Source organism: Micromys minutus (assembly GCF_963924665.1).
Source record: "Micromys minutus genome assembly, chromosome: 2".
Classification (NCBI taxonomy): Eukaryota; Metazoa; Chordata; class Mammalia; order Rodentia; family Muridae; genus Micromys; species Micromys minutus.
Window position 1 is genome coordinate 48,770,825 of NC_137971.1, and position 27,217 is coordinate 48,798,041.

Genomic DNA, 27,217 nt, shown 5'->3' on the forward strand with positions numbered 1-27,217 from the left:
TTGAAACCTCTCCAAGAGTCACCCTAAGCTGTGCTGGCCTTCTCCTCTCCTAGTCCAGCCCTACACACACATGGGAGACATACCAACTCTTATAAAGGGCCTTTCTAGGGGCTGTGGATGATGCGGTTTATAAGATAGGAAGAGCAAGAGTTCTGATGAGAGGCTGAGACACCAGGGGCATGACTAAGCACGCCAGGATGTCCCCAGGGATCCTGACTGAAGGCTGGGGTCCGAGGGGCTGAGGCTGTACCTCCAGGCTATGCCTGTTCCTAGTCTCCACTCCTCAGAATAGATACCTGACAGGCATGGACAGCAGGGGCTGGCCACGAGGAAGGGTTGGGTATCCCATTTTCATTACCACATGGAAATGGGAGGGGCAGTTGGGCTCTCTAGGAATACTGAAAGGCCTCGAGGTTCTACCCTGCCCTGTCAGGGGCCCGACTGGCCTGGTATCTTTATGGTTCACATCTCCTTTGGTGACAGAGGGGACTCAGGAGCGGGCACGTGGGACGAAATGGTAGGCACTTGCCTGCTCCTCACATTCCCTCAGAAAACCTTTGCCCCCCCCACCCTGCTTCTTGGAGAGGCAACCCCAGCTTCTCAACACAGCATCACAGTGACATAGGGCAGACAGAGGCACATACCATGGTGAAGACTCTTACGTCACCTTCAGGCCAGGCGGCTGTCACCCACCTCTTGCTGAGGAGACTGGCTCAAAGAGGTTAAGTTATACGTTCAAGCTTCGGAAGCGATAGGGACCCTTGCCGACTTTGAGTTCCACTCAACAGGCCCAGGCCCTCCCCCACAGCCACTAAAAGCAAAGACCTGCCTGTCCTGCCCCAATGGGAAGTGACCAAGTCACACTGATGATGGAAAATACAGCACCTGCTACACACTAACTCTCTCGTGTGCTTGGCCTCCTTTGTGTCTTACTCTCCCCTGAGGCAAGCACCGGTATGTTCAAAGTTTGGCTTGGAGTACACACACAGAGTTTAGGTCACTCACCTCAAGCCCCATGATTGAATGGCTAGTCATAACTTGATGTTGTTTGTGGCCAGTGACTGCAGGTGCCTAGCCACTTGTCCTGGCTCCTGAACTTAGACCTTAATTTGAACTTGACCTCCGGCTCCACCCAGTGGCTGAAGGGGAATTGCACTGAACTTGTGTGTGTTTGAGACCCTCTGCCTCTATCACCCAACTGATGGAGCATGTGCCACCACACTTAGTTGATTAGCTGCTGGGGACCAAACAGTGCTTCATGCACGCTAGGTGAGCACTCCACTACCTTGAGCTACTTCCTAGTCCATTGTTGATGCCCCTTCGTACTCCCTGGCTAATCTCACAGCCCACAGGATCTATCCTAGGCTCATCCAGGATGTGGCTTTCCAATGTAGAGCACCTCACATCCTAAGCTCACAGAAGCCATCTTCCTCCAAACTTCACTTCCTGAACCTGCAGGCTGTGGACCATGGAACTTAAAACTGCAGGACTCCCAGGAGGATAAATGAACTCATGGCACAAGTAGGCAGAGCCAGCCAAAACTACCTGCACTCCCATTCCCTCTCATATTATGAGAGAGTCTAAGGCCCCTGTAGGTGTGGGTGGCCTCAGCTCATCCTAAGATTGCTCCATCTCTTGGGGGAAATTGGTTTCTCTAGGCAGACTTCACCTCTAAAGGAGCAGAAGCTAAGCACCCATGTGCTTTCTCAAGGTCCAGCCCAAGCGCTAGTAAACAAGCCATTTCCATGGCAACTAGGCTGCTCAACTTTCCCCTCGCATGCCCAAGCAGTAAGCCTTAAAGGACATCAAGCCAGCCTGTGGCAGGTCCCACGTTCCCCAGAGAGGTTGGTTCTGTCCATCTCTACGTATCTGACTCTTGGCCCTCAGCGTCAGCAGCCTGAGGTCTGGACAGCACCATAGGGTAAGGTCACAGGTCATACTCTGGCCTGCTTATCTTTACTGTCACTGTTAATATCAATGACCTGGCCCTGGCAGAGGGATGGGTAATTAGACTTCCCTTCCCACCTTCGGGCATCTGTGAAGCACGCGAGAGGGAGATGGGCCTGTACTTCCTTCCGCTGCTTGAGTCTGCCAGCCTCTCCCTCAGGGCACCAAGGGGCCGGCCAGCTGGCTGGGAAAGGGTTGTCCCTTCTGGGAACTTGACTAACGGGAAATAGCACCAATTAAGGGGCTATGCAATGAGACAGGGTGGTCCTTAGCAATGCTGCACAGAAAAAAAAAGACAAACAACCCACACAGAGTTGGAGATAGGAAGGAAGTTACAAAGGGCTGGGCCAAGGGAAATGCAGACCCATGCTCCACCTCAGGCCTGATGCCTGGCAACAGGAATCCTTACCCAGAAGCCTTGTGACTCTGTGAGCATATTGTTACTTGAGGCAGAAGAGACTGGCAGCCCCAGAAACTGTGGGACTGGGTAGTTAGAACCCCTGCTTTCGCAGTATGGGAGCCATGGAACTTATCTGAACCCTTTTATGTTCAGTAGAAAGAAAAGGTGCTGGGTTCCCACCATAATCCTCTCTAAACCTTCTAGAAACTTCTGGCCCACCAGATCCTTAACTGTTTCTTGTCTGCCAGCCATGCCTGGCCTTGGGCCTTTGGGAAGAACAAGTGGCTGAGACACACTGGTACCACCAGGAGGTGTTGTTACAGTTTCAGTGATGATGAACAGCTTAGACTGGGACCACAGGCCAGTCAGCAATGGAGCAAACAGGGCCACTGATGGGTTATAAGACAGTCACCCCTGGGATTTCCACCTTACTACCATCTCTGCCATTTTGGGGAAGGGGTACCTCCCTCAAACCACTGCCCCACAGCCTCTCCTTCTAGGACATAAAAACATCTTGTATGAGTAGGATTTCTTAGGCTTTTTCTTAGTTCAGAAAGGGATCAAAGTAAGACAAATGAGGAAACTGAGGCACGGAAAGGCATTTTGATGAAAGATAGGGTAGAGGGGATCAGGCCTCACTCAGTCAGCAAAGCCATCATGCTGGGACTGACTACCTAAGTCTCCGACTGAGCTGCCTACTTCTGGCCCCCCCACAGCCCATCCCCACCCCTCCTCACCATGAGCATCTCGCTGGTGAGGGAGTTGACAAGGTCCGAGACAGAGGAACGGGGCTCCGTTCTGCGGTCAGACTCATCGTGTGGCGTCTGGCCCGGCACTGGGGCTGTATTCACAGCCTTTCCTCCTGCAGGCAACCTGGAGGTGGGGGTAGGGAGGGAGTTCCAGTGAACACGGGTCTCATGTAGGGCTGGGATGGACTCCACGGGATCTTCTCTGAGAAATCAGCCCTTGTCACTTCCTGTGGGCCAGCAGGAGTGAAACCCTTGTTCACAGAAAGCCTGGTTTTCCCTAAAGACCCACACTCAGGGATCACCCTTCTTAAACCTCTGCCTCAGGTGATTGGCTGAGCTGCCTTGGGGCTGTTTAGAAGGAGACTTCATGCTTTCTGTTGCTCCCCAAAGCCCACCAGCTCTCTGGCTTACATGGCTATTCTCTTGAGCTCCCCGGATCTGCAGAGACCTGTTCCATTCAGTCTGGAAAGGGGAGGTGCTAGGTGGCCTGTCCAGGTTTCTCTCCACGTCATTACCCTCTACAAACACTCCACAGCCTCTCTCCCAGAGCCCCACCTGTGTTTGCTTGGCCTCATCAGAGCCAAAGCGTTCTTCACCCTATAGCCAAGGTGAGGCAGGGACCACACGTCCATATGGCTGTCTCTGTCTGGCAGTGTCTCTGCTGTGATAAAAGTGTTCTTGAGCTGTCTCACACAGTACCAGCCATGTGCTTGGAATCTATATATTACATTTGCATGCGGCCGGAGTGAAGGAGTACTGTGCACATGCTGGTATGTGCATGTATGTGTATATGCACATGTATATGCATGTGCATGAAGGCCTTGATTGCCAGTCCTCAGATGTTATCTATTTTGTTTTTGACTCGGGGTCTCTCACTGGTCTGGAGCTTGCCAAGTTTGGCTAGCTGGTGGGCTACAGGACCACCTGCCTGACTTCAGCTCCCCAGCATAGGGCAGACGAATCCACTGTACACAGATTTTCTTTTTACGTGGGCTCTAGAGGCTCAAGTCCTTGTGCTTGTGTGGCAAGTCTTTTCCCGACTGAGCCATCACCCCAGCCCTGAGCATTAACGTTTTAATCTGATTTAATACAAGCTCTTTTACCAGCTGAAGATGGCGCTCACTGATAAAGTGCTTGCTTATCCAACATTAATCAAGACCCTATGTTCTATTTCTAACAGGGCACAAGAAGTGCCCATTCAGCTTTAATAGACATTTAGGGCAAGCGATAACCGCATGTGCCCTAGTACCCAGCCCGTTCCCCACTCATCCGACACATTTGATAAAGACTCTCACCCAGAGTTAGAGAAAGGCAGGCTGCCACCTAGCAGGCAACTGTGTTCATACCCGATGCCATGTTGATCCAGGGGGCCAGGATCTCTGGTTTAGCAGCCAGGTGGTTGGCCCAGGCTCCTTTCAGCTGGGACTTAGGAAGGGGCAACTAAGACCCTGCCCAGGGACCAGGCTGGAATGTCTCATGAGGAGGAAAAGGTAGGGCAGGCAGTGAGGAAGAGATGGTGTAGGGCTTGGGACAGGTTAAAATTAAACAGCCTTGAGAGCACACAGGCTGGATACAAGCCACATCCTGGCACAGACCAGCTTGAAGTACACGGGCGGCCACAGCAGGTAGATACAGACATGCTCAGAATATGCCAGGCCCTGGGGAAAAACACCAGGATCCAACAGCAGGGCGTGCACACACAGATACACATACACACACATAAAAAACACACACAAGCCCAACAGATACCTAGAGCGACAGGGAGAAGACAGCACAGGCCGTGGACAGGGCAGCCAGCGTCTCTGTAGTAACACACACAGCTGAAAGTATACTCGGATCCCCAAAGGGAGACCCAGCCATGCAAAAGTGTGCATGTGAACTGGAACAACACAGCAGCAGAAAAGGCAGGGACAGCAGGTCATCAGGTGCAATGTACACCTGCTGTGAGGTCCTGGCCTTGCTCTGTAACACATATATATCCACCCACCTGCCTGCCCTCTCCCTGAACACCCTAGAGGTGTGGACACACCAGTGCACAGAGTAGCAAGCACAGAGAAGCTCCCCACCTCCACAACCACACACATACACACACACACACACACACACACAGAGGCACACACACATGGACACGTGCTCACACAGACAGGCACAGGGAGAGGAAGAGGAGACTGAAAATAGCTGGAGAGGTAAAGTCAGGTTAAAAATAGAGCAGGAGAGGAGAGAGCGTGAGATTGACTACTGAAGGTATGAGAAAGTCGGAGTTATTTTGGCCACACCACAGCGTCAGCATAGCTGCAAAGCAGCCTGGGAAAAGATGGTCAGCACCCCTGAAGCTGTCGGAGGTCACAGGACAGAGAGATAGGCATAGGGATCAGCAGAGGGAGAGGCCGAGGTCACTGGCCCAGGGACACCCCTGTGAGGAGCAGATGGAGGAAGGAGATAGAGAAAAAGAGACAGAGAAAGAGGGGAGAGGCTAAGAAAGGTTAGTCAGACGTGTGGAGAAGGCTGCTGGGTGGACAAGGGGACAAGGAGGAGCGAGGCGGCCAACAGGAGAGGCAGAGAGGAGGCGGGGGACACACAGAGGTGGAAGAAACATGGTGGCTTCGAAGGAGGCGAGCAATGGGGGTGGCCTGGTCCACTCTTCCCCCGACTCGGGGTGGGGGTTGGGCCACGGTGGAAACCATTTGGATCCCAAGGAGCAAAGGTGAAATGCTGGAAGGATGGCCATGAGCACGCAGTGGGTGGTGTGGGAGAATGAGTGGGACAAACACAGCAAAGGTGGAGGCTCCATCCCCCATCCCACTTCCACACTTAGGAGTACCCTGAGGTATATATTGAGGTCCAGGACCTGGGGGATTCTGGAAGGGAGCCTTCAGAGGACCAAGACATGTTGGGTAGGTTAAAGGCAGATTGTCCCTCACATCCCCCGTAGCTTGTCCGAGACCCATCCTTTCTGACTGGACCCAGAGTGGCTTCTCCCCACAGAGCTCTGGCTGGCATGAACCTGTTGCTTAACAGACAAAGGGGACTCAGTGCTTCCTCCAACAGCAGCCAAGACACCTGGTCAAGCTGGCGTGGGGAGAGCATGTGTTAGAGGGATAGATGAGCCAGCCTGTGGCTGTAAGGCCCCAAAGTCAAAGGGTGGATCCCAACGCTGTTGACAGCTAGGTGGGAGCACCTATGCTAAGCTATGGGATAGGGGCACCTACTAGGGAAGAATCAGTTGAGTGTAGCCCTTGAAGCTTTCCACTCAGAGACACCCCAAGAGTTATGAGAAATGAGTTTCAAATATGGGAGGGATGAACAGGTGGGAATGGTATGTGTCCACTCGGAAAGTGGGGCCAGGCGGTGGTGAGGGCCCAAAGCCTCCACCTCCATACCCACCTTTCCCAGGCAGGCAGAGGGCAGGCTGATGTCATGATCAGAAGGGATGGGTGCACTAAAATATGGAAACCTGAGTGGCAAGGAGGTATAAATAGGATGTTGGGTGAGAATGGAGTCGGTTAATTAACACATGGGTGATGTGAAATCTCGTTTCCAGCCTGCATCTGCTCCCTCACACTTCACACCTTCCTCCCAACCCTCCCTGGCAAAGGGCTTGGGTTCTTCATAGGCTTTCAGAGGGCTCCAGTCCCCCTGAATCCTTTTGTCCCTGGCCCCAATCCCCTCTCCTTGTGGCCCTCTGGCCTGCTTGGAGCCCATCTTTGAGACCCCGTGGCTTCTGTCAGATCCAGTTAGGTTGGGGGTGACAGTCTCTGCTATTCCCCCAACCGCTTCTTCACATACATGGACTCAGGGACTGACACCAGCCATGGCACCAAGTGAAGAAACAGGTTCATTCTCCCCTCCTACTCTGTAGGGACTTCTTTCTAGACATGCAACGTGGAATCAGGGTGGGAAGGAAAGAGAGGGCTGGTCTCCAGAAGCCACTGTGAGATAGCCAGACTGCTGTCAAATATAGCCTATCTCTCCTAAACTACAGGCCCCCAGCAGCAGCCTGGGGCGGTCCCTTCCTGTCCCTAAAGGCCTTTAATGAGCATCAGGGTTACCAGTCTAAACCTGATCTCTGCCCAGCTCATAGGATCTGACAACTGTCCCAGTCCTAGGGCCCATTTCCTCATTAGAAGCAGTGTGTGTTCCTCAGAGGTCACTCTGCTCAGTGCTTCATTTGACAGAGGCAGATGCAGAGGCCTAGACAGGGTCTCCAACTTGTCTGAGGTCATGGAGTGAGGCTCTGGATAAACCAGTCCTGGCCCACATGCCCTGTCTTTGGTCTCACAGAAAGCAGAATCCAGCACAAGTAGATGTGAACAGCCTAAGGCCGGGTCAAGGGAACAGGCAGGTAAAGATTCCACCTTTGGGAGTGATAACAGACCCTGAGACCTTCACCCCCTCCCCTTCACCTATGAGCAGTGTTCACCCACTCTGCAACAGAGGGACCAGTAGGAGCTGCTTCCCTGAATTCTGGGTGGAGAAGGCTAGGAGGTCCAGCCTTTTACTGCAACCACCTGGCTAACGCTGGTCTTCACTGGGCCCTGAGGAAGGCAATGGGGCCAGGGAGCCTGGCAGAACCAGACCTTGACCTTTCTGTGAACAGCTGGCCCCGCATCCCATTTCTGGAGGCTGTGCTCAGGGGACACCCTTCTGGTTCCTTCTGGTCACCAGGCCTCTCCCATGGTTCCTCACCCCAGACCCTTCCCACCAGGGGCTCTTCTTCCGTGGCTGAGTGGCACAACAGGCCCTGCAGGCCAGGGGGAGGTTGAGGTGGTGGGGATAAGGAAGAATAGGCTTAGCCATTCTCCAACATCCGCCCTCACTCACCAACCACCAGAGAAACGGGGATTTCGGGTTGGGAAGGGGGACAGAGATGAAAGATGGAGGGGCAGCAGAGGGAGGCAAGCAGGGAGATGGGGCCCAGGAGGCTGGGCTTGCTCCAAGCCAGTACAAGCATGCTGAGGAGCAGGCTTGATCCAGAATGGTCCCAGGATGGTCCCTTCATAGACCCACGGGACACCACTCAAGTGGTCAGGGGACAAAACACCAGCTGGAGGGCTTCTCCTACTCCAGCATCTGCTGAAGACACCACCACCTCGTCCAGCAGTCGGGGCCGGCTGAGGCAGGTGGACTCTCCGTGCCTCCTTCTCTGCCGCTGCCGAAGGCCTCGCCCGTGCTCGTACCTCTTGTCCCCCTGAGCGTTCTGGTTCTGCTGGGTTCCTGGGTTTTGCAGGTCAGGGATATTGGCAAAGTCATCCTGTTCCGAAAGCCCTAATACCAGGGATAGCACCACCATCCGGCCTTCCCTGCCCAGGATGGGCAGCCCACCAGCCGGGGTGAAAGGAGGTGGCCCCGTGGATAGGAGCAGGGGTGAGGGGAGGAGAGAGACAGAAACAAAGAGAGAGAAGAGAAAAAGCGTAAGAAACTGGCCCTGGAGAAAAGAAACCAATCTTCAGAACTGTAAACAGTTGGAGAGCTGGGGTGAGGGGGAGAAAAGGGTCCAGCTGCCCTTGGGCTAAGACCTGGAGCCTCTGGGGTAACATAGGACAGAGGCTAAGCACAGGCCTCAGGAGAGGACTTAGGTATCTGGGATAGTCCCCAGGGAACACACAGGCTGGAGATTGGAGCAGAGGCCCTAGGACATGACATCCCCAACTGAAGTCATGATTATCTCTTCCCTAGGAGAAGGGGGAAAGTCTTTCTTAATATCTTGCACAGGGCTTGTGAAGGGAGTTTGGGGACACAGGGGAAGCACTACAGAAAAATGTGACATTCAGTGGGCATTATACATTGAGCTCAGGGATGCCCTTCATAGATCTCTGGGTCATGCTCAAGCAGATGTCCTTGAAGCCAACTAAGCAGCTTCTTCCAGGCTTCCAAATATACAGCCCTTCATAGGAGAATCCCACATCTGTCCCTTCTGAGATCCCAGGCACAATGGGACCCCTCTCCTGTCCACCTTTCCAGAGCTTCAGTGAATAAGAGGCCCCAGGACCTGTTCAGTGGAGGTCTTTCCTTGGAGAAACAGTTCAGAAGGCATCAGGAAACAAAGGTGGAGAAAAGGTACAGGAACTTGGCAAGGTCTGGAGAAGCTTTGGCAGGGCTGCAGGGAGTCTGTGCCTGCAGTAAGATGCTGCTCTGAAGGAGGTTGTCCAAAACAGAATACCAGGCAGGTACCAACAGGATGAGTGTGACTTGGAGAGGATGTGTGGGCAGCAGCACGGGGTTGGAGGTCACACACGTGTGGAGCCCCCCTCAGAAAGGCATGGGACAACTGTGTGGGCCTTTGCTAGTGTCTCAGGCACTTCCTGGAAGGAACGGCAAATTCTGGCTGCTCTGCATCAAAGCCATCAGAATTTGCAAGGGCTTTGTAGAGCTCAAGAGAACCTCTGTAGCGCCCATCAGAACCAAGAGTTGAAGGATTCTCAGGCAGGGCAGGCATGCAAACATGCCTTAAGAAGGGAGACTGACAGAATGTTCCAGAAGGGGGTGGATCTTAGGTCAGGAATCTATCACATCAGCCACTGATGGAAAGTAAGAGCTTCTGTGGTTATTCCCCAGAGAGACTGTCAAAATGGGAACTCGGGCCAGACATAGCATCTGGGGTGAGGGATGAATGAGTTGTGGAAAATGGAAGGCACTCGCTACTGGGGTCTGAGAAACAACAAAAACTAAGCAGAGAGTGTTCTTATTTTTCTTCTTAGTCTTTGTCTTGGGCACAGCCACAGCAAGCTGACATGTGCTGGCATCAAACTTTTGGGGCTCAATTCTCTCCTTCCCTTAGGCCGGAACCTGGCTTCTTTTGCCATGGCGTATTGCTAATGTCTAAGTTGGTAAAATTCCATTTGGCTGTTCAGGAGCTAGTTGAGCTGGAGAAAGGCGAACTCAGTGAAAACACATGTTGGGTTTTTTTTTTTTTCCCCCAAGTTAATGCATTTTTTAGATACTGCTTTTGGTCTTTAAAACCGAGCTGCTTCTCTGCATAAATACCCAGACTGTCGCTCTCTGCAGCTGCACAGGCTGTGGGGGCAAGGATGAGGGGCAGAGCTGGGATTTGGGGAGACATACTGGGGGAGTCTGCCTGGATGGGGGTCACACCTATCAAGTAGAAAGGATGCAACCTCCGAGCAAAGGGAGGGCAAGTTACTGCAGAGCCTGGGTGGCCCTCTCAAGTAGACTCTGGGACCTCAACAATACAGTAGCTAAACTGCAGGGCAGGGGTTGGCACACCTCAGCCTGTCAATAGTTCTGTACAGTCCACAAGCTGGTAATGGTTTCTGTAATCTAAAAATATTAAGGGGATGAGGGGAAGAAACCTTATGTGGTAGAGACTAAATGTGTCTTGCAAAGCCTAGAGTATCTGGCCTTCACGGGCAGGGTGTGCAACCCTGTGCTGGGAGGGAAAGTAGGTGATGCACTGAGCTCGGAGGTAGCCAGCAGGTAAGGGGTATGAAAGCTGCTGTGGGGTCCAGAGCATGGGCATGTGACGTTGGCATCTGAGCCGGGCCACAGGACGTGGGCATTTAAGACATGCCCATCAGAATTCTGGTTGGTTAGGAAGATGGTGGGCCGGGAAAAGTTGGTATCTGGGCTTCTGCCACCAGGGGAGCTTAGGCACAGACCCTGGCCTAAGCAATTGCAGGAAGAAAAGGAAGGGTGTGGGCAAACTCCAGCCTAAGGTCAGGTGGGCCCAGCTGACCCTCGGTTCTGTTCCTGCCATAGTGGAACCAGATCCCTTGACCTCCTATCCCATGGCCACAGCACCCATTTCAAAACAATCCACTGCCAAGACAGGAGGCCTTGCTGGGCATCTTCTCTGGTGCAGCACTTGATTGCCTCCCACAAAGGCAGTTGGACAGGTGAGCCCGATTTCCAGGGGGAGCCTTGGGAAGAATGGTTGATGGGCCACAGTACAGGCTTCTTGCATCCAGTTGTGTTCAGCTAGTTCGGTTGAAGGCCTTTCTGAGTTATGGCTCTTATCTGGGCTGGAAGCTCTGTCTGGGCTCTCAGATAGAAATAAAACATGCTTTGAGAAACTTGCTGGCCTTCTGGCTGTCCTGCATCTTTCCAATGCGTTCCACCTCAGCCCTGGGCTTCCTCCCAGACTTACGGTGCTGCCCCACACCTGAGAAGTAAGTTTCTCAGGGGAAGACCTGTGTGATAATTCTGTTCTCAAAGCTGGAGCAAGGCTCATAGGCCCACACCTCTCAGCCCCTAGAGAGTGAATATTCCTGTGAGGGTTGGGGTGGGGGCCAAGCGCCTGGGAAGCAGCTAAGCGTGGTGCTGCTTCACCAAGCTGAGTCCTTGAGAGAAATACCATACTCTGCAGCTTTGGGGGTGTGGCTCGGGTTTGTCCTCAGGGGAGGAAGGGTCATTATGATAGGGCTGAGGTCAGGGATGGATGGACAGGGCTGGTACATGGGGCAGAAAGGTCAGCAGGGTCTGGTTACAGAGAGGAGGGGAATTGGAGATTCAGTGGCAGGGATGGGTTGGGGAGAGGAGGAGGGAAGGGCAGAGTGAGGCAAGGCTGGCACAGTGACAAAAGCAGCTGGGGACTGACGGGGGGGGGGGGGGGTAGATCTCAGGGACCTCCAGAGCACTTAACAGTGTTCTCATTAAACTTTGGGGGAGGGGAAGTCTCTTCTCAAGCCTCAGAGGCACTGAGGGAGTTTTAGGGTCCTCAGAGTTCTAGGGGCTCTGATACAAATCTTTTCATGGTGGGGCTCCATACACAAAAGGCTGAGGAGGGGGACCCTGAAACTTGCCAGACACACTGTCAAGGACACAGAGGAACAAGAGTGTCCTGCTCCAACTGCTCCCGAGAGACTTAGTGGGGAAAGAGGCTGGGTGGGGGAGGTGGGGAGCTGGCCCGCTCAAGGGGAGGACTTACAGGAAGGATTTCATGTCCAAGCCTCGGTTTCGAATCTGCCCCACCACGTGGTCCCAGCTGCCTGGGTTGGAGCGGCTGCGGCCCCCAGCTGCCCGGTACTTGGAGCCGGCCGAGGTGCCCTGCCGAGCCTGACCCCGACCATAGGCCCGGGGGTTGGAGCCCGGTACCGAGGCCGCGTGGGCCTGCAGCTGGCCCAGGCTCTGGCTGGTGGTGGGCTGACTGGGCTGCCGGCCCCGCTGGTTCTGGCTCAGCGGCTGCTGCAGGCTCTGCTGCCGCATCAGTGTGCGGGGTCGCTGGCATTTCGGCTCTCCCGCGGAGCTGGGGATAGACTCAAGGGTAGTGGCCGTGGACAGGGTGGAGTCCTCGAAACTTGGGGCGGGTGGAGGAGAGGAGAGAAAGGAGAAGCAGGTGAAGGGATCACAGTGGAAGAGAAAGAAGCCGAGGGCCAGGGCTGGGAGGCCCCAGTGCAGGGCACGCTCGGCTGGACCTCGCCAGGCCTCCATCGGAGTTGTCACTGCTGCAGTCGCTGCCACCACTGCCACCACTCACCCACCCTGAGGTTCCCAGGCTGGCTCCGCCCACCCACCTCTGGACCTAGCTCGATGGTTCCCCAGTACCTCTGTCTGGCCCGACCTCTCTGCCGGTCTGAGTGGGCTGCAGGAGCTGTGGCAGCTGCGTGGTGAAGGCAGGTCCCCAGGGCCCTATAACTGCCTGTCATGTTGGAATGGGAGGGGCAGGGAGCTGTCGCCACCCCTCTGCCATTTCACTAGGGGGAATTTCACTAGGAACATCTGCCTCTGTGTTCTAGGTACTACTGCTCTTTGGAGACAGAAAGAAATCCAGGCCAGCACAGAGTTGGCCTAGTAATGGTTAGGGAGGCAGGGCAGCCATTCCTCAAACTTTGTCAGAAAAAAGAAGGCAGACTCACATATAGGCACCTGCCCTGTGGCCAGAGCGCCTTGGAGTTCAGTTCTGGGACAAATCTCTGACTTCCTCTTAGGAATTCCTGCCCTGGTACCCACTGAATGATTCCCACTTAGAAGTGAGGACCAAAAAAAGAGGAGACAGGAATGGAGGAGTCCCAGGAGCCACCGGTCGGGCTTCACTCTACCCTGCCCTTTACATATAGGAGATGTCCATGCAGTGGCCCACCAGCATCTCTAAACAAGCTGGACAAAGGAGAGAACAACAGGAAAACAGGGCCTGGCTGGTGAGAGGTGATGTGGAACCAGAGAGACCTGGGTTCAAAGCTCACCTCTGTCACTATTAACTGGGCAACTTTAGATGAGGTTTCATATTTCTTCAGGCCTTAGTTTCTCGGCTGTAGTCAGAGAGCACAAAACAGCCCTTTAGTGGCCTTGTTCAGAGCTGGGATCAGGGTTGAACTGCTAACTGCTCCCACGACAGGGCTTGGGGACAGGAGTTTGTATTTCTCCTTAAGCTTTTGTGTTTCTGCCTGTTTTGTGATCTGACCAGAGATCAACTCTGGCTAGCAGCAACCACAACAGGGTTGTGGCTAAGCTGTCACTGGGTATCAGAGAATCAAAGCAGACACTGTTGAATAACTTCAAGTAAGTCCCTTTCCCTAGGTCTGAAGTTCCAATCTCCTCGTCCTTTCCAATCCAGATGTTTGGAGCAGGAGGTGGTGAACTATGACCTATAAGCTAAATCTGTCTCACTGCTTTTATAAATAAAGTTTTATTGGAACCTTGCCACTAGCATTTGCTTACATTCCATCTGAGGCTGCTTTTTCTGCTACAATGGTAAGGCTGAGAAATGTGAAAGATGTTGCTAGGCTTGCAAAGTCTAAATTTCCTAGATGTTACTTGGTCCTTTACTGAGAGAGCCGGTCCACCCCTGCTCTAGGGCCATGGGATAGCCAAGTAGATCCTGGGAGTAGTAGGAAGCCCCAGGGCCCTTGGAAGCCACGTTCACCACAGCAGCCAGACCTCAGCCATGCTCACCCCCTAAATCTATTCTGGGAACCGAAAGACAACAGTTAGGTGGCCCCTGTGGGATGGGCAGAGAAAGAGAGAGGGAAGAGATAGATAGATAGATAGATAGATAGATAGATAGATAGATAGATAGATAGATAGGAAGGACAGAATGAAAGAAGAAAGCAAAACGTGGCTGTAGCTGGGGAGTTCTAGGCAGGCGGCAGTCTGGCCTGACTTGGGCTGGGAATCAAGGCTCTCCCCAGGGCAGGCCTATGTCTGGCCAGCCTTGGTAGGCCCACAGTTCAATGGGGGGGGGCAGGCCAGCTGGGGGAGGGGTGCACACCATCTTCTCTGCCTCCTTGCTGACCTCATTTCAGTTTCCTATCACATCCAAAATTAGTCCAATTTACAGCCCTTCAGTAGCAGGAAACTAAAACTGGATCCTCCAGGCCTGAAGCCAGTAAGCAAATGCCACGGAAGCCCAGTCAACCTAGAGACTGGGGCATCTGGGGAGGAGACCTTGGTTCTTTGATGGGATGTGAGACATCCATTTCTAGGGACATTCCTGTATCAGGAAGAAGTGGACTTGTGTCTACTTGAGTCAACGAGCAAATGAGGCCTCAGCCTGGTAGCCCTCTGTGGTCTCCACTGGGGAAGGGGTATCTTCTGAAGAGAACCAGGAGGGTCCTAAATTGAGCCAGGTAGCCCAACACTAAGAAAGTGTCAAGGCTGTTGGCCGTCTAAGGGGGATGGTATTTCATTCCCCAAGAATGAAACAGTGTCAACAGATCAAAGTGGAACCCACATTAAAATTTGTGAGGTGCTCATGGTTCAGAGGATCTGGGGCTTGCAAGGGCTTTACTGTGGGAGACCAGAAGTTCTGAAAGTCAAGAGGAAAATAAGATAGCCTTAGTGGGATGGCAGATCATGCTTGTGTTAACAGTCCACAACTGCTAGGTAAGCCAAATGCAGTCCTTAAAAAGAAACACCTCCGACCACCTCTGACATTTGAAAGGAGCTGCTTGCTAGGCCTCAACAATCTCAACCCTCAAGAACTCCCAACAGTGGGACAGCTCACTGACCAAGACAGGACCAGCCAGTGGGGATGGCTTTGATGAGATGAACATTTGAGGCAGCCTAGTGGCTGCTCATAGATGAAACCCTGTGGCGGATGGTGTCATGATACAAGCAAGGCTCGGACAAGCAGATGAAATCATTCAAAATGGAATGGCTCAAGGCTGGGGTCTAGAGCCATCAGCTGCCCAAAAGAGGGAAGGCTCACTGGCTAATGAGTGTGTAGATACAGGGAGAGAAGGGCCTGCTCCCCAGGAATGGGAATGGTCCCACGGTGGAACAACCAAGGGCCTGGTGCCCACAGAGGGGATGACCTGATGGCTGAGATGGGGTGGCCAGTCAAAGAGGATGGGATGGCCCAAGGACTGGAGTGAAGCTGCTCTGGGGACAGAGAATGGAATGATCTGGTCACTGGCAAAGGAAGACATTAATGGGAAGCTGCCAGAGGCCTGAATGTGAGAGCGTGTGGCTGAGTTGGTTGTGCCTGATGGCGAGGGCAATGGAATGAACCAGGGGCCAAGGACGGCACCTCTGGGGGCAGCAGCGGGCATGCCAGGGGTCCCGCTGTCCACCCTGGTGGGGGCAGGCCTGAGCTCACGGCTCTGGCAGCCATGGGGTGCCATCACTCACTTGGACAAGTTGAGCTTCCCTGCGGCCAGGTGGCTCTGCACCATCCGCCAGCGGCCTCTCCCCGCCTTGCCACTGCTGCCCGGCTCGCTGGGGGCAGCCCCGCCGCTTCTCAAGGCGTCCTCTCCGGGTGGTGGCACCGGCGCCGGCTTCTCCCCGAGCCGGCCTTCCCGCTCCACCGCCAGCCCCGCCGCGGCAGTGGCCACTTTGGCGCCTGACAGGAGTGTGCCACTGGAGGCGTGCAGGAGGCAGCCAGGCCAGAGGAGCACCGGGGGTGGCGGTGGGGGAGAGAGGGCAGGCCACACATGGGGTTGGGGGTAGGGGAGAAGAGGAAAAACATCGACAGATAAAAGGAAGAAAGAGACAGTGAGAGAGGAGAGAAACAGACAGACAAGAGACAGACAGAGAGAAAGAGAGACATCAGCACTGCAAATGAGTTAACAGTGGAGCCTGTAGAGGAGAGAGGGGACCGGGCGGGCTGGGGTCAGAGAACAACGCACCACGACAATGGAGGGGGCCCCTCCCCACCGCCTAGGGCAGGAGCGGTGGGGGTTGGGGGAGGGCAGCCACCTCCAACTCTATCCCACAGGACAACGAAGGGTTAACGACGGAGGAAGAGCGGGCTGTCCAGGCCAGGAGGCCCCCAGGCAGGGAGAGAGAGAAAGCCGTGTTAGTCAGAGTTCATCACCACCACCACCACCATCACCGCCACCACCGCCACGAACCACCGACCACCGACCACCGACCACCAGCAGCCACGGCCGCAGCACACAGCGGGGGGAGGGGGGGAGGAAAAAGCGAGCCACAACCGAGAGGGAGGGACCAAAACGGGCAACCCCATCCTGACTGCACAGAGGGTGGGGAGCCAGGGGGCGTGTCTAAGGACCAGGTGTGGCTGCGGAGGGGGCTCTCCTGCGTGGCTGGCCCTGGGAGAGGTGACAGGCGAGGCATAGGAAGGCGAAGGGGCAGGAGGGGTTGCTCGTCTCCATGGCCAGCCTGCCCATGGGATGAATGGAGGGGAAAGTGGAAGGAGATGAGCAGGAGAGGAAGTGAGAGGGGACAGGAGAAAGGAAGGGTGGGGCGTGCGCGGATACTCAGTACATATGATCAAACCAGGTAAAGTCACTCACTTGAGGGACAGTCGAGGGTCGCCATAAGGGGCGTAGGGTGAAATGTTTAGAATAAACTCCTTGGGAGGATAGGAACTCCATTTCTGCTGCACTGTGCTTTCATTGTTATTCCAAAAGTCTCTGTCTAGGTCGCTGGAGGGGCAGAGAGAGAGGGGAGAAAACAGGGAGATACAAGAAGAGACCAGAACTGCAAGTCCTGCGTGGGCAGAAGGGACGTGGGGCCCCTGGGGGCACACAGAGGGTGGGGCATCGAGGGTCTGCTCCTGCAGAGGAAGAAAGGCAGGAGGGCAGATGGGCACCGTAGCCTGGGCCAGGCATCCTTGCACTCGGATATCTATGTAGGCACGCACACTCATACACACACACATGCACTGGAAGGCTGGCCAGGGAAGCTGCACAGGAAGGAGACAAGCTGCAGGCAGGCTGACGGGAGAGCCTCGTGCCTAGGAAGCTGGTGGGAGAGAGAAAGACCATGAGAAAGGAGGGGGTCGGGTTGGGAGGTGGAAGTGGAAGACAAGGCCTGGATGGCAAAGGGAATGCTGGGAGAAGGGGAAGGTGCTAATTTAATGTTAGAAGGTGCTGGAAAGTAAGGCAACTCCTGCTGCTGGTAGCTGGCCCTTTCTCTCTCTGGCCTCAGTTTCCCACCAAAGACTGGCTTGTCTCCCTCTTCCATCTTCTCTCCAGTAGCCTAACACATCCCTGGGCCTCCTCCTACTTCTGATGAGGCTGGAATGTAGGGCTTTCATGAGACTGGGTGAGCAGAAGGCTCCACTTGAGACAAATAAGGTGACTGGGACAGTTGGGTGAGGCGTTCACATGAGGGAGGTAGCCTGGCCTCTGACCTCAGAGAGGGTGTCATCAAGGGTCATCAAGACCCTTTGTTCTGGGGCCCATGTGAAAGGAGTCAGCTCTTCTGTCGGTGGAGCCAATGGGACCTGCTGAGCCTTGGGCCCACAGTAGACACTTGGCCTGGCCTGCTGGGAAGTTTGTGCTCTGTCCCTTTCTAAGATGGAGCTGTTGGGTTTAAAAGGGATCCTTACCCTAGTCCACCCCCCCTCCTCTGGGTGATCATGACATAAAGGATGTAGGAATTTCTGTGTAGGGATACAGAGTAGGTGGTAGAAACCTGGGCTTCTGCAGGACATGGCCTTGATATTCAGAAGCTACAGACTGCTTGTTCATCTCCTGGGCTCCCAAAGTGACAGGGTTGGGCACTGAGGGAGTGCTGGAGAGGTTGCTGGCAGTTAAGAGCACCGACTGCTCACTGAGGGAGAAAGGTAGCTCCCAGGCCACATTCTAGAAGGAGCCATACATGGTAACAGGGATGATACTGGAGTAAGAGCCTGGGAAAGAAGTCTAGCCTGTGTCCCTGCTTAAGCGAGGAGAAATATGGCTAGGAGCCTGGCATCATGGGGGCGTTCTCCCCTAAGAACCAGCTATTCTCAGGGGAGCTGCTTCTCACGTTACATCATGACTTTGATGCTCCATCTGAGATAATGAGATAAGAAGCTAGACTGCCACCACAGGCTCATAGGAGATGGTGGTCTTGACTCTCCCAGGTGACTGTCACTGTCTAGATACTCTTTGGAAATATCTTACAAGGGAGTCTCAGCACAAAGTTCAAGCCCAGGCCTTGAGGCAGCTCACAAAGTCAGGGGGAGCAATGGGTAGGGAAGGAAGGTAGAATAATCTGCATTGCAAAATGCTCTCTCTACAAACAACCTCATGCTCATCAGAGACATTCTTTTGGCTCCACTCCCCAGCAAGACCTTGTTTGTGGATGGAGAGCCCCTGTATGAGGCGTTAAAGGATGGCAGTCTCCCTTTTCCTGACACCCCCCCACCCCGTCGGTATCACACAAAGGGAGCTGGAATGTGCAGTGTCTCCCCGACTGAGTTGGCTGTGAGCCCCTGGGTGTGTTCATCAGTTCAGGACTACAAGTGCTCCAAGGAGCACACTTTGGGAAAGCAATTCGGCATTGTTCCTGAACCCTGGACAACATGCTTCCTACACTTGATCTTCGCCAAAAGGCTGAGAAGCGATGACAACATGCTTCCTTGGGAGGAAGTTCTAAGTCAGTGGGGGGGGGGGTTGTGTGGTAAATAAGTTGCCTAGGATGGGAAATGCAAGAACACACACATGAGAAGTGGCTTCTATGCTCAGGGGCAGCCTGGCAGGTGAAAGCAGGCTCAGGCTGTAGACAATGGGTCCAGAGGATGTCAGAGGGGCACTGTGCCCTCACTGTGCCTTGAGAGTCCTTTGGGGGCTGTAGCCTGCTTCCTGCCTTGATGCCCTCCTTTCCCTTGCTAGCTAGAGGAGGACACTTTCTAGAATGCCTGCTTTGTCCTGAGCCCCCTGTCTAGGAAGATTATATTCACCCATCCTCTCTTGGGCTTCAAATAGCCCAGACTGGAGGTGGCCTCCTGCTCCCCTCACGTGGCCCTCCTCAGCTCCCACCTTCAGAAAGCTCAGAGCCTGTGTTCTGCAAACAGCCCCCAAGTCCCACCAGCTCCTGTCTTTGAAGGGTGTGCAACCAAACTGAGCTTCAAAGACTCCCCGTGGTCTCCTTCTGAGCCTTCCACCCACCCAAGCCCTCAGTTGTCCCACCCTTCTATTCACCCCCCACCTCACACAACCACCCCATGACTTCTATGAAAGTCTCAAACAGGGTCAGAGTAAGAGATGAAAAGAGAGGAGGGGCAGGGAGGAAGCCCTTGGGAATGGATAGGGGAGCAAGGGGAAGAATGAGAGATGCAGGAGGGCAAGGGTGTGCAGGGGTACAGGGGAAGGGGCAGTGAAAGTGGGGGGCCTTGAGTGGACATGGGATGGTTAGAGCTGGGGGCTCAGCTTCCAGGCAAAGCCCCTTGGCCAGCAGGCTTGATTCCATCTAGTTTAGAGTGGAAGATGGGCTGGACAGAACTCCCTGTGAAGACCTGGTCTCCATGGAGAGCGAGGTGGGGAAAGCTCCATTCTCAGGGCCTTAGCCTAGGTAGGCAGGGGTTTCTCTACAGTCCCCTAGTGACTCTCAGCAGAGAGCTGGCCAAGGTGGTCTTGGTCTATGGCCTAGGCTCTTAGATCTCAGTAGAGAGCCCTAGGCAGGATACAATCAGTAGGACTTAAGGAGGGATGAGATGCAATAGGAGGGCAGAGCCCCTCCCATGGGTCATATTCCCTGAAACTCAGCACTGAGGCTGGCTGAGGTCCTTATGGTTTGTCTCCCACCCTTTCCAAGTTGATCCGGGAGCATGAATGGAATGTGAGAAAATAAACTCAGTCTATGAAGAGGAGGTTCCAAGACCATGATTCCAGGGTCTCGGGAGGAGGCTGGAGGGTCCAGGGGCCTGCTAGGGTGGGTGAGGACAGTGTATGTGACATTATGAGTTGGATGGAAGATCAGCATGGCTTGTACAGAGCTGTGGGTGAGAGGCAGACTTAATGAGGCTGCATTCTCCAAAGTCTCAGGGTCTGGAGCATAAGCAGAAAAGGGAGGGGGGCTACATCATCTGGGGTTCTGAGACTAAGGGGGTGGGCACGGCCATGGCCTCATGGAGTAAGGAAGGTACTAGATAGGTGTGTGGCCAGGTCTGAGGACAGGGAGAAGGGCTTCTTGAATATGGGCTATACTGTATACCCCCCAAAACTGGCAGCCTGGCACCTACTTGATGGCTTTCTTCTCACCGCGCCCACGCCCCGAGTCTGGTGTGCCCACCGTCTCCAAGGAGTTCTTGTAGCGTTTGCCCTGTGGAGACAATATCAGGGTTACTTTTCGGTGTGGGGGATCTGGACAGTCCCCATCTCCCCAGATCAGAACAGATGATCCAGAGGTAAGGGGATAGACTAAATATCAACAAAGCCAGAGGCAGTGTGAGGGACTGTAGTCATTGTGGGGTACCCGTCTCATGGCTGGGCCCTGTGTGGGCTCTAGGACCTGTCTCTGCCCACAGCAATTCTTTATGCCTGACCCTCAGGTATCAGGCCTGTCTGCTTGTCTCCTGGGCCTCTGGCCCAGCTCCCAGAAACACAGTTTTCTCTGCCGTGGACAGACGGCTCTCAGGCGCCTGGCCACGTCACAATGTCCACGTCACCACCCCCAGATGGTGGGGGTGGCATCCTGCAGGGCAAGGTTGGCAGTGGCCAATGACGTGAGTAATGGGGGCGGGGAGCAGGCCATGTGACTGGGCTTGCCAGGGTTGTTGGTCTTTGCCTGGGGGCTTCCTGGGGTCCTCATGTCCTGGGGCTAGGAGGCAGAGACAGGGCTTCTGTAAGAGATGATTTTGGGAAAAGGAAGATTTGAGCTCAGGGGTTCCTGAACTCCAAGGGGCTCCAAGATAGCCTGGCCTCTGGAAAACCCCAAGTTGCTTAGCCCAGTGTGGGCAGGAAACAAGCAGGGCAGGGGTGGTCATCCTGGTCCACCAGTGCAAGGGAGAAAAGCAATGGCCAGGTCTGCTGCTGGGAAGGTGAGCACCATTCACCTTCTCGGCTTGGGTTTCTAAATTTAGCTCATGCAGAGCCCAGCCCCATTAACATTCCTGGCTGCTACCAAGCGTCCTCATGAGCACCCCATGGGCCTCGGGTCTGGGCCAGGCCCCAGGATGGTGCAGGCAGTTCGAGGATGCAGGCTGGACAGGGGCCAGGTCTGCCCTGCAGCCCCCTTCACCATCAACTGGAACACAGACGTACAGAAACGTAAGCATGCACATGTATGCTTCAGCATTTCATCATGGGCACTCACACTGCAGCCATAACAGTCAATTATTCCATCTTTCCAAACACAGAATAAGCAGCCACAGCCGTGTTCCCACAGGCCCCTGACAGCTGTATGGCCACAGGAATCTGGGGAAACTACAGCAAAGTTCCCAGGAATATGTGGCGTGCAGAGCCCTCTCTTCGTCTTTACCTGCAGCGCCTCTATATCTCAGGCCACCTTGATTTGGCCCTAGCAGGGCCACCATGCCACATGTCACCCTGGCCAAGTCCCCCCTGCCCTGACCTTCCTTTACTCCCTCCTGGAATGGTTTGATGTCACCAGGTGGGTCCACTGGAGAAGAGGCTCCTGGACTCTGGCAGCATCTCTTTCTCTTGTTTATTTGTGTCAGATCTTATACTCTGGCACAAAGCCCCATAAAGGTGCGGCTGTTCACTCTCTAGCACCTAGAGTGGCACTTGGTGCCTACAGGTAGTTTGCATCACCAACCTGAAGTGCCCTTCTGTTTCCCCAGCAAGATTGGAGCTTTGGGCCTCAAGCTATATCCCTGACCTCACATCTTCAAATTCAAATACAGAGATGCTGGGTCCTCTGGGGGGGGCACCCTTCCCTCCCCTTTCTCTGGTTCCTCCCATCAGCCACTACTTAGAGGTTCAAATTCCAAACAATTCCCAATACTGACTGGAACCATCAGGGGCTTGGCCAAGCCATGGCCACCAAGGGTTGTTTTTGGAAGGACATCAGGTAGGAACTGGAGTCATGCTCTTCCCCAGCATTTGGGCAGTAGGAGGCTGGGCCTTTCTGAGGGAAACTTTGGAAATCTCTACACCTTCTCCTCTTTCTTTCAGGTATTGGCAGGATACCTTGCCTTGGCCAGCACTCTTTTCCAAGGACACCCAGCTGTCCTTTCCTCAAGACCAGGCAGGGCTGGGGTTGGTGATCTTGATGGCCTGGGACATTTGAGAGAGATTCTGCAGCTCACAGAACCTTTCCTGTTGACTGTAGGAGTCAGGGTGCTTGCTATGTGGGACAGGACCCAGGGTAAGACTGGGCTGGGGCAGGGAGAATTTCATAGGACAACCTATATCAGAAGATCAAGGTAAAGTCCCAGAGATACTAAGACTCCAATGACACTAGCCTGCTTGTGAGGGAGGGGCTTGCTGGGATGATCTGGTAAAAGCCAGCTAGAGATTAAGGAAGTTATTAATGTTTGGAAATAGAATCTGGGCTGTCAAAGCATCGCGTCACTGTTGCTGAGGGGACAGGAAGGCCCATCTGCAGACTGTGAGGTAGCATTTTAATGCTCCTTCTAAAGACCAAGGAAATTGCCTGGATAAAAAGGTCCTGTTATCCGGGACCCACAGTGCTTGGAGTTTGGGGTGGCATTTCTAGGGCAGGGAATGGGCACTGAGAAAGTAATGGTCTATGAAGAGCAAGTCCAGAGAGATAGAGTGTGGTCTAGAGCCCTGGGAGATTCCTGGCTGGATTACTCTGTGGTTGGGCCAGAGATGATGCTGGTTCAGAACCTCGAAGGTGCCCAAGCCACTGGGTGCTAGAAGTCCCTACCTACTCTGTCTCATACTCTATTCCCATCAGAGACAAGTGGTGGTGGGATGAGGCCATTTATACTCTGGTCCTGGAAAGAGTGCTTTCACAGGTGTACACAGATACACACTCAGACTGGCACAGTACTTATGCAAGGGGAACTAGGACATGGGGAAGACCTCAGTTACACAGGATCTGACAAAATGATATGCATCCCCTGCTCAACTCTCCCCCCCTCCACCAGATCATACAGCCTTCTTCCTCTGCCTTCAAACACATTCATGAGGTCTCGCTGGCCGTACAATGAGGCAACAAGGCACACATCAGTCTGCAGTATGTGCATACCAGCCACTTCCATGGTCTTAGAAGACACTGGCAACTCGGGGCACAAAGCCCAACTCCCTCCAGTTCCTCCCTTGGAATTTGGAGGCAGTAGACCAAGGAACAATGGAGGGCAGCTAGCTTACACACCAGTCCACAGCAGGGGACAGGTCACACTCACACAGGGACCTGAGCTTGTGGTTCTTCCCCAGGGGTGAGCAGCTGCCCCAGAATGGAGAGGTTCACCCAGTAAATGAATTTGCCCTCTTGAAGGAACCACGGTGGGTTGTCTGCTTCTTAAGTTCTTCCCATGGTTTCCTCTGCAGACCTCAAACCCTTTCCCAAAAATATCTACCATCTTTTCTTCCTACATGAGTGTGGGGCGTGTGGCCCCTTCCCACTCAGGGCCTACAATTCAGTTTTCAGCCGGTCCTTATAATTTTTGTGTGTGTGTGTGTGTATGCTGCCTCCAATCATCTCATTCTGACCTGGAGGTGGGGGTGGGCATAAAGGGTGAGGGGGGTGTCTAATTTCTTCCTGCACCTGGGACATCTCAGGGTCGCTCCCTGTAGCCCTCTCAAGTCTTACAGTGCTTCTGGGCAGGGATACCTCAGGCTGAAGGACCCCTGACGGGGTCTTGCAGAGCTGCAGCATTTGCCTAGCTGCAGGGTTTGGGTGGAACCGGTGGCTCGCAGCTCTCTCTCCCAGCGCCCTCGAGTGATGAATGTCCCTCCTGACAGTCTCGTTACTTATTGATAGCCTAATCCCGCTCGTTAATTCCCCAGCCCTCGTTAAAAATGAAAAGAAGCCGTTTGTGCTTGTACAAACCAGGAGAATCAGGATGGATGTGCAGGCGGCTGGCGGGTGGGGAGGGGCGGGCAGTGCCTTCTCATTGGCCAGAAGGCTGTGTCTTGGCCACGCCCACTGGGGGGCCCGTGGGGAGAGAAAGGAGTGATGCGACGCACCAGGGTTCCAGGGGTCTCAATTCTTAGTCTGCGGCGTGTGTGCCTGCAGTTCTTTATGCATGTGGTGGGTCATGTGAGCACAGGCTCCTATGCAGTGCTCCGCAAGTGAATCCCCCGATGTATGCCTCCCGGGTGTAAAAGGATGTATGGGACCTGGACCTAGGCAAAGAAAGGGGGTGAGTATGTGCAAGCTTGTGGTGTGAAGTTCTGTGCACATGTCCCTGACTGTGAGCAGACACGTCTTCTGATTAGCTACTCCATAGAATTCAGAAGCCAGTGATTGCAGTATGGCCGACCGATGCAATGCCAGGCCCGGTCCCAAAGGGTCTCCCAACAAGAGCCTCACCAGTTTGCGCTGACACCAGTGGCACAGGCCGCAGAGGACGATAGTGACGCTAAGGCTGACGGTGATGATTGCAGAGACCAGCAGGACATCGCGGGTGGGTGCCCCTGGGGAGGACACACACAGTCAGAGCTTTATAGGCCAGAGCCACTCTCTAGCCTAGAGCCCCCAGAACAATCACCCTCCCCTAACCCTTCTTTCTGGCTCTTTGCATTCCCAGCTTTGCTTTTTCTCCCAACCCGAACCTGGGAAGTCCCTCCCTGCTCAATGCTTCAGCCTCTCCATCAGTACAAAATGAAGAAACACATTGCTTGGTGACTCTATTTGTTTCACTCTTGAGAGGACACATATGCCCCTTAGGTGCATCATGATTCTAGAAGAGCCACTGCTTCCCTGTGGCCTTCTTGTACTTCCCCATGCCACACCTAATTCTGAACAGCAAACAGGCCCAAAGTACATCTGCCTTTTGAGCACCTTCAGACTCCCTTTAAGGGCTTTCCAAGACTCAACATGTGTCATCAAATTCGAGTATCTGGAATGTTCTGCCCGAATTAACTCAACCAGTCTCAGCTCCACCCTAGCCTCCCAGGCTTGCTACCTGCCTTCTCTTTCCAGTTGGCTCCAGCCTCCTCAGCATCATTTGTAAGGACACAGAAATTCACAAAAGCCACTTAAAGCTTCTATCTTATGCATTCTGGGGTCTCCTACTTTAGGGACGAAGACCTACTGTGAGAGTAAAACCACAGGTTTCTGCTCAGATACTGTTTCTGAACTCTGTGGCTCAGTTTTCTCCTCTGGAAATGCATACTTAACAGCCTCCCTGTCTTCCTCACAGGGGGTTGTAAACATTAGCCCAAAACAAATGTACAGGATGCAAAACCTGGACCAAAAATGACCATGTGGGGGAGTGAACGGAGAAAAAGCAACAAGGAGCATACGTGAGCTCTAAATATGTGTGCACGGGGATGTGTCCTAAATCAGGAGGATGCAGTTTATTTACAGAGGAGCCCGCATGGGCTTCTCAGTGCCAGTGATTGTGGTAATTAAGAGTTGACGATATCTGTCTGGTCCTGGCTCCTGTGGTTTTAGCTTCTGCCTCTCTCCTCCTCTGGGTCTGTCTTATATAGAGCCCTCATAGAGGAGGGCTGGGTGGTCATTCTCAGCTCTCAAGCCCCTAGGCTTCCCCCACCAGTACTTGCAACACCCTGGGGAGCCTATTTACTACCCATTCTTTCTAGAAGGCTGTTTGGGTCAAACCAACTTCTGAGACCTCCCAGGAAATGTCACCCTCACACCAGCCCACCACCTGCCAGCCCTCAAAGTCCACTTCTGTGCCAACTGTTCATTCCAAATCATAGGCAACCCTCTACGTGCAGCACATGAGCTTCTATCTGGTCCTGCCCAATGGCCATGGACAAGCCCTTATGTCTGGGACATCAGTGTCATAAATGTGAAAGAGTCGACCTTTCCTAACTCAGAGGTACTTCACCTATAGGGACAACATCGTCTCCAAGACAACACGTGAGATAAATGTTAACAATTAGTTTTAATTTACAGACAGGGCAGCTGAGGCTTAGAGAACTTGGACTGACACTCGGTTTCTCAGCCAGTGGATGAGAACTGATGTTCACACCCAGACAGTATGGCTCAGAGTCCAGTCTTTTGTCTTGGATATTGGTTTGCGGTTCTCAAAGCATGCTCTTTGGAACACCTACTATTCCCTGGACTCTTTGGGGGTCTGTAGAGGTAGATTCTGAGCAGAGAAGGCTGAAGCCCTCTTCAATCAAATCAGCGTCATTTCCCTTGGCTTTATATCTTGGGCTTTTGTAGAAAATTACATTTGAAGAAGGGGATGCCGAGCAAAGTTGAATCCTTCTGGAATGGTGGCTCAAGGGTCTCCTGCAGTGTGGATGCTATTATCTTTCAAGGAGCAGACCCCTCCCCCACAAGATCTCTCAGACCCCTTATCCTTCACCCAGCCCTTGAAGGCAGGGTGAAACAAACGCTTGCCATTACAGATTGCACTGATGTTGGAAATAAAAGTGACAAGGTGTCCTTGGCCAGTGTGCCCTCAAGTGCTGTTACCATCAAGGGGCACAAGCGTGCTCTCTCCTGCCAGCCAGAAGGAATCATTCCCGGAGGATGGAGTCACTGTGTCCCTGGGCTTCGAGGGACCTTGGAAGCCACAGAGTCAGGCCACATGATGCATGATCCCCTCTGGATAGCCCTGGTGGTGACAGGGAGCTGTTCCTGCAGGAGGCTGCCTCTCCTGCAGACACCATTGAGAAGGCTGCTGTGGCTTGTGCTGAGTCCAATCTGTCTCCCTGGAACTCCCAGCCACAGTCCCCAGCCTGCCCTAGGGCTGCTCTGCCACATGACAGGCCTCTGAATCCCTGCCGACAGTTCTCATGTCCCCTTCAAATCTTCTCCAGGCAAAGCCGCCCTGGCTCTTTCTATCCCTTCCTCAGATGACATGCATGGTTTCAAGTCCCCTTAACGTCAGCACATTAACATTTGAAGAAAGAAGTGTTGCAGCCCTAGTCAGCCTATGCCCAGGGTGGAGTCCCACGACCTCTCCTTGGGCAGAGAA

At 53.7% G+C, this 27,217-nt stretch overlaps 1 protein-coding gene across 2 annotated transcripts in view; it reads right to left on the reverse strand.

The window, feature by feature from the left end:
* The window catches only part of SYT7 (synaptotagmin 7), a 60,510-nt gene that overhangs the window by 12,770 nt on the left and 20,523 nt on the right, over positions 1–27,217 (reverse strand). Inside the window, exons 2-8 of one of the 2 annotated variants that reach the window (XM_080913170.1) lie at positions 24,631–24,734; positions 20,408–20,487; positions 16,749–16,880; positions 15,622–15,849; positions 11,981–12,349; positions 8,274–8,396; positions 3,085–3,220 (exon numbers count right to left, since the gene is read on the reverse strand). In XM_080913170.1, the coding sequence (XP_080769296.1) occupies positions 3,085–3,220; positions 8,274–8,396; positions 11,981–12,349; positions 15,622–15,849; positions 16,749–16,880; positions 20,408–20,487; positions 24,631–24,734 (1,172 nt within the window). The remainder of the gene's footprint in view (positions 1–3,084; positions 3,221–8,273; positions 8,397–11,980; positions 12,350–15,621; positions 15,850–16,748; positions 16,881–20,407; positions 20,488–24,630; positions 24,735–27,217) is intronic. The other variant, XM_080913171.1, reaches the window with a different exon arrangement.